This window comes from Lytechinus variegatus, chromosome 8 (genome assembly GCF_018143015.1).
Source record: "Lytechinus variegatus isolate NC3 chromosome 8, Lvar_3.0, whole genome shotgun sequence".
NCBI classification, from domain to species: domain Eukaryota; kingdom Metazoa; phylum Echinodermata; class Echinoidea; order Temnopleuroida; family Toxopneustidae; genus Lytechinus; species Lytechinus variegatus.
In genome coordinates, this window is record NC_054747.1 from 34,274,684 (window position 1) to 34,285,251 (window position 10,568).

General features: G+C 36.2%; 1 protein-coding gene across 1 annotated transcript; it reads right to left on the minus strand.

The window, feature by feature from the left end:
• Positions 1-679: 679 nt before the first annotated feature.
• LOC121420414 (transmembrane protein 192-like) lies at positions 680-9,432 on the minus strand. Its single transcript, XM_041615041.1, has 6 exons — positions 9,279-9,432; positions 8,057-8,215; positions 7,067-7,313; positions 6,431-6,568; positions 4,475-4,583; positions 680-1,219 (listed from the first exon to the last, which is right to left on the minus strand). Exons 1-6 carry the CDS (start codon positions 9,312-9,314, stop codon positions 1,066-1,068), a joined length of 843 nt encoding a protein of 280 aa, XP_041470975.1. The 5' UTR covers positions 9,315-9,432; the 3' UTR covers positions 680-1,065.
• Positions 9,433-10,568: the final 1,136 nt, after the last annotated feature.

Genomic DNA, 10,568 nt, shown 5'->3' on the forward strand with positions numbered 1-10,568 from the left:
CATTTTGTTTTCGGATTGTCGAACCTTCGGAACAACGAACCTTATTTCGCTTTCGGATCAACGAACCTTCGGAATAACAAAGTTTCGGAATTACGAATGTATACGGCATTTCCATCATCAACACCCAAATGTACTATGATAATGAAATAAAGAAATGCTAATATCTATAATAGTTGCATTGTTCTAAATGCACCAGTATTCATTCAGGAGACCTTTATTGGAAGCTTTAAATACATAATTATATTTCTTAGGTGGATTTGATGCGATGCAAATGAGTCAAGGAGGTGAAGGCCCAAGTGAGATAGATAGTAGTGTATTCCACAAGAGAAATTCTAAATCTCTGAATCTACATGAATAAGCATTTGCTATACGTACATGTATGCATGAGTTGATAAGATTGGAGTATCCATGACATTCATAAAGTGCACCCATTGTTATGTCATCAAGTCAGTCCAAAATAACATGAAACATAGGAGTCAAATCAATAATAATAATAATATAGGATATTTATATTGCGCACATTTCCAACTTGTTAGGTGCTCAATGCGCTCCTATATTACCCGGCTAAGCTAGGCGTTCATAGCGCACACAGCTTCTTAAGGAATTACTTCCTACCGGTACCCATTTACCTCACCTGGGTCGAGTGCAGCACATCGTGGATCAGTTTCTTGCTGAAGGAAATTACGCCATGGCTGGGATTTGAACCCACGACCCTCTGTTTCAAAGTCTGAAGACTAATCCACTGGGCCACACGCTCCATGCTGATAACTATATTTCATGCGTATCTTGGCTTCATATTAGTTTGTACGCAAAATTCATGCACAAATTATCAAACCTACATACATTTCATTACCACATATCAATTGCGCAATGGCAAGGATAGTAAACGTGAAGCATCAAAAACATTCTACAATATAGCTCATCTCAAGGCCTACACGTATCATTTACCGAACAAGTATCGCCTTTTGACTGCATGAATAGCCTAAACATGCTTTAAATACAATTCTCACAAAGATACAGTCAGTGTACAGGTAAGGTTTAATAAGGTTATTGGTGTAAGCACACCTAGGCTTGCATACTGTTGAGTGCATTCCCACCAGACGGATGTGTAAGCCGTGTCAGCCGTAGGATCTTTTTACTGAGATATGCAGTGTGTAGTTTGAGATAGTGAATCATGTCTGCTTGCCGCTCCAGTAAGTTTTCCAAATAGCCCATGTCCCTGAAAGAGAGAGAGACAGAGAGAAATAGGAGAATGAGAGGGAGTGAGAGAAGGAGGAGGAAACTGTTTAACAAAAAAAACATCATTTGAAAGAAGAATTAAATAGTAGGTTTCCATACCTAATGTGGTTTTGACAGTGATAATGAGAGATTAGAAGAGTGGAACAATTTACCTGTTGATATAAAAAATAGTAAAACTCTTTTCATGTTCAAAATATTATCCAAAACTTATTTTCTTGACAGATTTTGATTATTTTCCTTCAATATGTATTTTAAGTTGATGTATTTGCATTTAAGTTGATAACCTACTCAGAATCTATGTTTAGTATGTACATGTGTGGGTGGATGTGGTTGTGTGTGTGTGGGTTTGTGTATATATGTGTGTTTGTAATAGTTTTTCCATTCTATTTTTAGCATCTTAACCTTATTATACATTTTTTTCTCTCTCTCCTTGTATCTTGTAGATTAGTATATCCTATGTTTTATGTTAATAATCATAAGTATTCCAGGGCCCTACTCACAAGCTTTGCTTTTAAAGGGGTCCTAAAACCAATTCGTATATGCTATAGTCTGATTGATGTATGTTCATGTACTCATTTACATTGTATGTACATCTATTTTGATTATGATGTGATGTTTTTGGTTTTGAATAAATTAACTTGAAACTTGAAAACTTGAGATAAATTATGATTAATAAAACTAAAGGCAAGGCTCTGTTTTATTGTCCATCACTTACAAGGTAAGTGCAAAAAGTGTAAATAGATATACAATAAATCTGCCATCTATTTTCAAATTTTCCCAACTTGCATTTGTCTCAGCAAATGTGCCAATGAAGAGATGATTAAGTAAAATCATGATCAGTAAAAATGCATATGATTTTGTATTCTGTTCATTCTTCCAATTGATTGTATCTATTATTTGATACTGGTATTCATCACAAGTTTCATGAAACAATGCTTGGTAAACTGAAAATTGCCTTATTTTTCATTTTTCAAGGTAGGTATGTAATACCCATTCTTTCTTTATCTAATTGAAAGGCACTGTACATTATTCTGTAAGCTCTATATGCATTGTACTTGTATGAAAAATTGCATCCACTTCAATATTGTTAAGGTTTTTACATGAGGGCCCTCTTAATATGTGAACTTAAAAAATCACAAAAACTATCCATCGTGGGGCAGGTCGGGGGTCTATAACCCCCCCCCCATAAAAATAATAATGATAATACATGTAAATAAGATATTAAAAAACACAGGAGAAAATGAAAGAAAATGGTAGAGAATTATTGGTGAAATATATCATTTTCGGACAAATTATTTTGAACTCTATATCCGAATATGAATTTTCTGTATTGAAATGGTAAAATTCTCGCTTGATTCACTCGCTCGCTTCTTTTATAACTTTTTCCATCCACCATTTATCATGTCCCTTTAAATATTGTGGCTCTTACGCCACTGATCATGATGATCGATGATTATTATTTTCTAAAACGGATTACCTTTATCGTAATCAAAGCAAGCTGAAAGAACTGGATAAAATGTGTGCAGCTAATACACAAGAAAAAAAAGAGCATTTGACTAAAATAAGACATACTGAATTATTGCTCTATAACTCTTATTGCCTCACAGATTCCTGGCAACAGGTGATTAATTTCCAACAATTGCATACAGCTATCGAGTAGGCAATGCAAACGTCCACAAGATTGTGAAAGAGGTATGTAAAGCGATATGGCTTCGACTCCAGCCTATCTACATGCCACAACCGACAGAGGAAATAATGTTGGAAGTTGCAAACGGATTCCTAACTCGATGGAACTTCCCTAATTGCTGCGGGCCATCGATGGGAAACACGTGTTGTTGCAGGCCCCACCCAGAAGTGGCTCAATCTTCTTCAATTACAAAGGTACTTTCTCGGAAGTATTGATGGCTCTTGTCAACCATGACTATTGCTTCATCGCGGTTGATATCGGAGCCTACGGATCTCAAAGCGACGGGGGGATATTTTCCTCCAGTCAACTTGGATTGGCCCTAAGCAGAAACGTGTTCCCCTTCCACCTAAAAACCTCCCCTGTTCGCCAGACAGTGGCGAACTCCCTCATGTCATCGTTGGAGATGAAGCCTTTTCCTTGAAGAGCTACCTTATGCGTCCTTATCAAGGCAAAACCTCCAAGATGACCAGCGTGTGTTCAATTACCGCCTCAGCCGAGCTCGTCGCGTGGTGGAAAATTCTTTCGGTATATTGGCGAACAAATGGAGAATATACCATAGGAAGCTCCAGCTACATCCTCAACAAGCTGACGCAGTCGTCAAAGCCACATGTGTCTTGCACAATTTCATTCGAAAGACCGGACCCGTAGAATCAAGCACATTATTCTGAGACTCTGCATCACACAGTGCTGAGTGCAGATCATCACTTCACCATCTAAACTAAAGCCTACTGGCAATCACAGTGGAAAGGATACATCTCCATCTGGTGCAGTAGCTTGGCAATCACAGTAGAAAGGACACATTAAGTGTCAGGTAGAAGTTGAAAAGCTAGTTTTCATCTGGTGCAGTAGCTTGGCAAGCAGGTGCCAGCTTTGGGCGTGGAAAGAAGTGATTATAAGGGGGTTTTTGTGTGTGTTTTCAGATATTAAGTAATGATGTCATGTAGAGGCCTATTCCTTTCTTTATATCTTAAGTTTTATAAGGTTTATCAATAAACCTATTGATCATTTGAAAGCAATACCAGCCTACTTGCAATATCAGGTTTTTTCATGAATGAGGAAATCAACTCTCTTATTTAATATCCATACATTTTTATTGATCTTTTACAGCTTGCTTTATTATTTTGTTTTTATTATTCTTAATTTACCTTTCCTCACTATCTTATGTACATACATGTACCAGTATATAAATTTTCATTGCCTAAGCATTCTTGCCTATACACATATTTCTGTCAGCTTTTACAAAGGTTACTGCTTTTAATGTTTGAAATATGTAATGAGTCTTTTAATTGTTCTTACTTTGTATACTTGACCAATTCAGCCATTGAGCTGCGACTCATGTTTTTAAAAAACCTTGAATTGAATTGCATTGAATAAGTACTTTCCCCGTTAGAAACTATGGTATTGTTGATGATGGCTGTGTAATTTAGGCATTGAAGGAGAGATAGAGAGTTTCTTACCTATATCCAATATCAGGTATTGTAGCTGATGGCTGGGTAATTGAAGCAATGAAGGAGAGACAGAGATAGAGAGAGAGAGAGAGTTTCTTACCTATACCCAATATCAGGTATTGTAGCTGATGGCTGGGTAATTGAAGCATTGAATTCTTCTTGTTCAACATCTGGTAAAGATCGTGTTTGGTTGAAGCGATACACGAGCACTATCAAAAGAATGAAATAAGAAAGTGAAATGCTGAAGTTGAATTAACATCAGGTGACAAACCATTAAAGGTTATTCTAATGCTGAAAAAATATTTCAGTTGTCATTTCGATATATTTTTGAATGATTTGAGTGTAAAACAAGCTTAATAGCTGATATTAGTAAATTGAACATGTACTGTTAGATATTTGTGTCACAATTAGTTATCCATAGTTAAACAATGATTGTAGACCAGAGGTTAAAGAGAAATGCCAGTAGTTGCAGTAAACACTGATTTCATGAGAAAGTCTGTAAAATCAGGCTTAATTGTCAGTATACCATCAAGGATCTAGTTCTGGTATAGTCACATAAACTGAACTTTGTGAAATCTTGAAATCTACGCTGAATAACGTTCACACTGAAAATCACAAATACAGATAATGGCACATGGGACAGTGTATTATTATTGCTTTAAATGTCGTGCCCGACGCTTGACCCGAATCCTGTGCTTATTTGCTAATTTCTCAGCAATTACACAATTTCTTTCAGAATCCTTTGGCATATATTCTTTATTTATACAAACAGACACTTTGGTGGTCATTTCATTGGATTCTGTACGAACTCATTTTTATATCGTTACCAAAACTGGCATTTACCTTTGAATGAAACCCAATAATAGAATGAGAATCCATCAAGTGAAAACCTACATGTACAAGTGACAAGGGCAAGATTCACTGTAATCAGCCAAAATAATTCGGATTTTAGAAATCAAAGGGGGGGGGCACTCGGATTTGGAAAGGGCATTAAGAAATTAAATTGCTATGAAATGAGGGGCTTAACCCTAAATAGACTGGGCTATTTCGATGCCTAAGAAGACTGGGGGGGGGGCTGATTCAGCCCCCCCTTATGATCTCAGCCGTAGATCACGCGATTGCGACAAAAATTGGCAAACGCGTTACCCATGGCATTATCTACAAAACTATAACATCAAATTCTGCAAAAAATCTCATGTCTCATTAATTATGCTAATTTATGCGTAAAATCATAAGTTTGCTCTAATTAATAAAATAATGCCCGTGAAATGCTAATTCTTGTTTCACATACTCTAGATAGGCATCTGATCAAATTTATTTAAAAAAAATTTCAACATCACATTTATTTTCTTATGTATTCTATTGTTTTCTAAATTTCTTATGTATTTCTTTGTTTTTCGACTTTTTGTTTTTTCTTGTTTTTTCAATGGAAATTGTCAGGGACTTTATTTTGACCATAAAAAAGATAAAATTAATTGATTTTAAGCAGTAAAAGGAAAAGTAATGATACATTTATGAATTTTGGCTAAAAACACTATTTGCATTGGATTTGTACACAAATTCACGTTTTTGAGTAATTTTGGGTCTGCATGCACTTACGAAATGTTGCGTGATTTCGTAACCGCATACCTGGGGGTCACACTTTTGGTCTCAAAAGTTGCGCGAGACTTGAAAGTAAAAAGTCAGCGAGCAACGCGGTCAAAAAAGTTCGCACGGCAGATTTATCGCGAAAAATGTCGAGGGGGGGGCTGAATCAGCCCCCCCACAGTCTTTTTAGGGTTAAGAACTGCAAACATGGGTGCTCAGGATCTGGAATTTAATATGGAATGGTGATCTTCTAGAACCAAAGCCTGAAATGAGGGGCTAACCTTAAGACCGGGAGAGAATGGTATGGTCATAAGGGTGAAAAACATCTGCTTGGGAAATGCTGGCACAGCGTGAAAAGTGGTTTTAAGGGCTGCACATATCCATACTGCCATTATATGTGGGTCCCGCTCCCCTCCCTGGTGAGGGGCAGGCCTATAACACAGCTATCTAGGGTCATTCTGTGACTTACCCGTGTACCTGATCAGACCTGCTAGGGCGAGAATGACTTCTACTGTTACAATGATCTGTGCATACATGACCGGCCAGAGATGGGTTGCTGATGAATTATCCATAAAGAATCCACATAGGACTAATATAGCTGCATTACCTACATGTACAGGTATAAAATCAAACATAATATGGATTTATAACTTTGAATATAGTTTTATGTACAAAATTTATTGATAAGATAAGCATTATAAAGATTCTAATTCTCTCCTTTTGCTCCCCTCTCCACCAGTGCTGTAGTGCTCTGGGAACAATCTACGTAGATACTGGGAGAAACCCAAAACAGAACCCTATTAAAAAAAAAGCGTTAGCAATTATTTCATTTGTAAAATTGATTTATGTGATACCTTGCACCAAGGACTGTGAACTGTGAACGACCTCCGATTAAACAGAGCTCAACAAACCCTAAAACTGTAACAGCTCCTATGTTTTGTACAGACGATATTCACTCAAAAAAGCTGGGGAAAATAGCTAATAAAAGAAAAAAAAAAGAAGAAATCTCACACCCCTACTGTTCATGGTTAATACAATCAATCATATAAAAAAATAAACCAAAGATCAATCACTCAGCATTGTGATAAAGACCAAGATCACTTACCTATTGATATCATGTAGAGCGGAACCCTTTTCAATTTCTGCGTCTTGCGATAGAACTGGAGATAGCCATGCCGCATGGACTGCCTGTGAGCAAAGTGAAGATAGCGCTCAAACATGAGCAGAATGAGCCAGACACAAGTCTGAAGATAGACGATGATGATGAAACTATGGGATCTCTGCCGCTGGAAGTCTGAGGTTTGCTTGATGATGACATACGGCAGAAGAATGGTTATGACCTCATGGGCGACCTGTAATAATAGATAAAGAGTGTAAGAAATATCATCTGACATCACAAAATTAATGTACAAGTTAATGAATTGGTTCCATGATTATGAGGCAATAGATGGAAAATCTGCATGTTACGCCAAATATAAAACCTAACCTCCAAAACTAAATAAAGTCTGATCCTTATCTTTACATTATTCTGAACCAAAAACTCTATTACAGTCCTAACTCTAACTCTATTATTATCAAGACCACAGACAATGTTGCAGTCTGAGCAAATATTGTGTCACCAATGCATTAGGAAAGATTGACCTCATGAATATATTCCAGGAATCAGACAATCATAAAATTACACAAACTGACAAAATATAAAAAGCACAAGATATATACAAATGCTCTCATTATTGATATTGTTTCATATTTTATATCTTTAAAAATATAACAATACACCATGTATAATAAATATTACATGATTATCTCAACTTACAGTATGCTAGAAATTGATTGATTGCTAATTAGTACAATATCAAGGAAATAATCTTTCAATATCCCATAAATGAATAAATAAATAGAGGAATGAATGAATGAATGGATAGATAGATAGTTGATAGATAGACAGATAGATATATAGATAGATAGAAAGATTGATAGATACATACATACATAAATAAATGAAAATAATTACATAAGTAATAAGTAATTAATAAATGAATGAATAAATAATCAATCACCAACAAAATAAAGGGAAAATAGATCATTGACTTACAAGGATGATTATCTGAAGGACAGCAGCCCAGACTGCTCTGATTGGGCGAAACTTTGGGGCTTCTTCTGATGCCAGGCCGTTATTTGGAATCAGTTCCTCATCATCATTCTGAAAATCAGCTGATGAAGGGTTACCGCCTTCACCATCAAAGAAATAGCCCTGAATATGAAAATGAAAATCCATATTTTCTTGTTCGAAATAGACATGAAATGAAATACTCCAAAAATTTGCTTTGCCCAATTGATCGTGGGCCCGGCAGCCACTGTGCAGCCCCAGATCGATGAGGCTCTATCCCTTTAATTGTTGAACGCCAAACAGGGTAGCAGCAACTCCCATATCTTAACGTCTTTTGGTCTGACACAGCTAGAGTTTGAACCCCCAACCTCCCGGTTATATAAAAGTTAAAACATGAATTGAATGGAGCTGTCATTAAAAAAATGGTCTGTTCTGTTTCTGAAAACCTGTAATTCCGTTTTAAAATCTTCCATTACATAGAAAAGGAAAATAGACATTCTGCATGCATGTCACAGAAAGCCAAAAATAATTACAAGAATTCCATCTTGCAACATTGAGATTGTTAATTAGTTACTATATTAATAACCTCACACTAGTGACTACTGTGAGTGGTTTTGCAAAGGTAAATTCAGACACTTGAAAATTAAAGAACCAAAAACTGATTTTTAAAAGGTAAATCCGAGCAATGCGTAAACTTGTAGAAGGCCCTCTTCTATAAATGATATGGTAAAACTTCACATATGGTAAGGTCCACCATGTCTGCAAGGTGTAAAGTGATTGGGTGCGCAGACATGATGAGGCACCATTTTCTTTTGCCAAATTTGAAGTGACTGGCCAAGGTTTTTTTCCAAGAAAATCATACAGTCAACAGTGGTGACAGTGCAGGTCTTTTTCTCTTTTTTATTTTTAATGAGATTTTTGGCACACTTATAAGAATAAAGGGAACATTTATCAATTGATTTCTTTTGTGGACTAAAGAGAAATTCATGTTTAATAGTCAGTTAAATCTTATATAGCGTTTTTTTTTTAGGTGCGCCGACATGCCGCCCCTTCGGCTTCGTACACAAAATTAAGATACACAAAAATGGACGTGTGGGACACGTGAATAACAACTTTTATTTGGACTGGACTGGAGGCTTAGCATTCTACGCTAGTAAAGAGTTCATCGATTCATGCAATTACCAGCATGAAGATTGTACACACTCACCCCTTGCCTCGTACTGTCATGGTCCAAGCTAACCATTTTACTAGTAACTATATAAAACTGAAATTATGTGAGAATTGTTTTCAATTTCCGACTCCTATTTCCAATCTCGAAGAATGAAGTTCCATATAAACCAGGATCACCTGACTCTCGCGTACGTCACATGATCTAGCTATCTTGGGGGCGGGGGTGTGATTGGAGTGATTACCCCTTGATTTTGCTTTGTTATTTTTTGACCCCCCCCCCCAAAAAAAATGATACTACTAATAAAAAAATACATATAATAATATCAAGTAAATGAATAAATGAATATAGGCCTTAATAAATACTTAAACAAAAACACAATAATGACATGGAAATATGATGATGATGCATGAGTGATGCTGATATGATGATGACGATGACGCTGGTGCTGGTGGTGGTGGTGATGATGATGATGATATTGATGATGATGATGACGATCGAGGATGATGATGGTGATGAGTATAATGATGATGATGATCATGCCGATTATGATGGTGATGATGACAATGATGATAATAGTGCTTATAGTCATTATCGATGATGATGATGATGCATGAATGATACTGATATGATAACGACGACGACGCTGAATAAGGTCCATTTTCCAGATTGGGGGGGCAAATCATGAATCAATTTTCCAAAGGCGCTCGATCACACAAACACACACATATGCCTATATATATATATATATATATAATATGTGTGTGTGTGTATATATATACAGTATATATACACACACACACACACACACACACACACATATATATATATATATATATATATATATATATATATATATATATATATATATATATATATATATATATATGAATATTCAGTTATACTTTGTTCTATTGATTTGCATTTAAATGAATATTGATATGCTTTAAAATAATTTGAATGGAATGTTGCTAGAATGCAACAAGGCTTCTGTACATTAAAAGCTGGGAGTTGGCCAGTAAGTTCTGAACATGATAGCATGTCTTGTCTGCTGGGCTGTCTCTGTGCATGAAGAGTGCTAGGAATGAGAATTGATAAGAACCCCGTACTACACTGGTGGCAGCGGTGGGATCATTCAATATGCCTGGTATGAGTATTCCACTTGTTGAACGACATCAACACCAAGTACCACTCAAATGTAATGTTTGTCTGATTGGAAAGACAACTCTCCCTGGAATGAGTGAGGTGCATGTTCAAGGTCGATTGATTTCACCACAACCTGATGTAGTTCCACAAGACTACAATGGAATATTTGAGCCCTCTATCGAC

What these genes read in the sequence shown, in the direction of transcription:
- LOC121420414 (XM_041615041.1), bottom strand. Translation starts at nt 9,314, where the DNA reads ATGGTTAGCTTGGACCATGACAGTACGAGGCAAGGG. An exon ending in ATGACAGTACGAGGCAAGGG is followed by an intron (nt 8,216 to 9,278) that starts GTGAGTGTGTAC and finishes TTTCATATTCAG; the next exon opens with GGCTATTTCTTTGATGGTGA. An exon ending in TCCTTCAGATAATCATCCTT is followed by an intron (nt 7,314 to 8,056) that starts GTAAGTCAATGA and finishes CTATTATTACAG; the next exon opens with GTCGCCCATGAGGTCATAAC.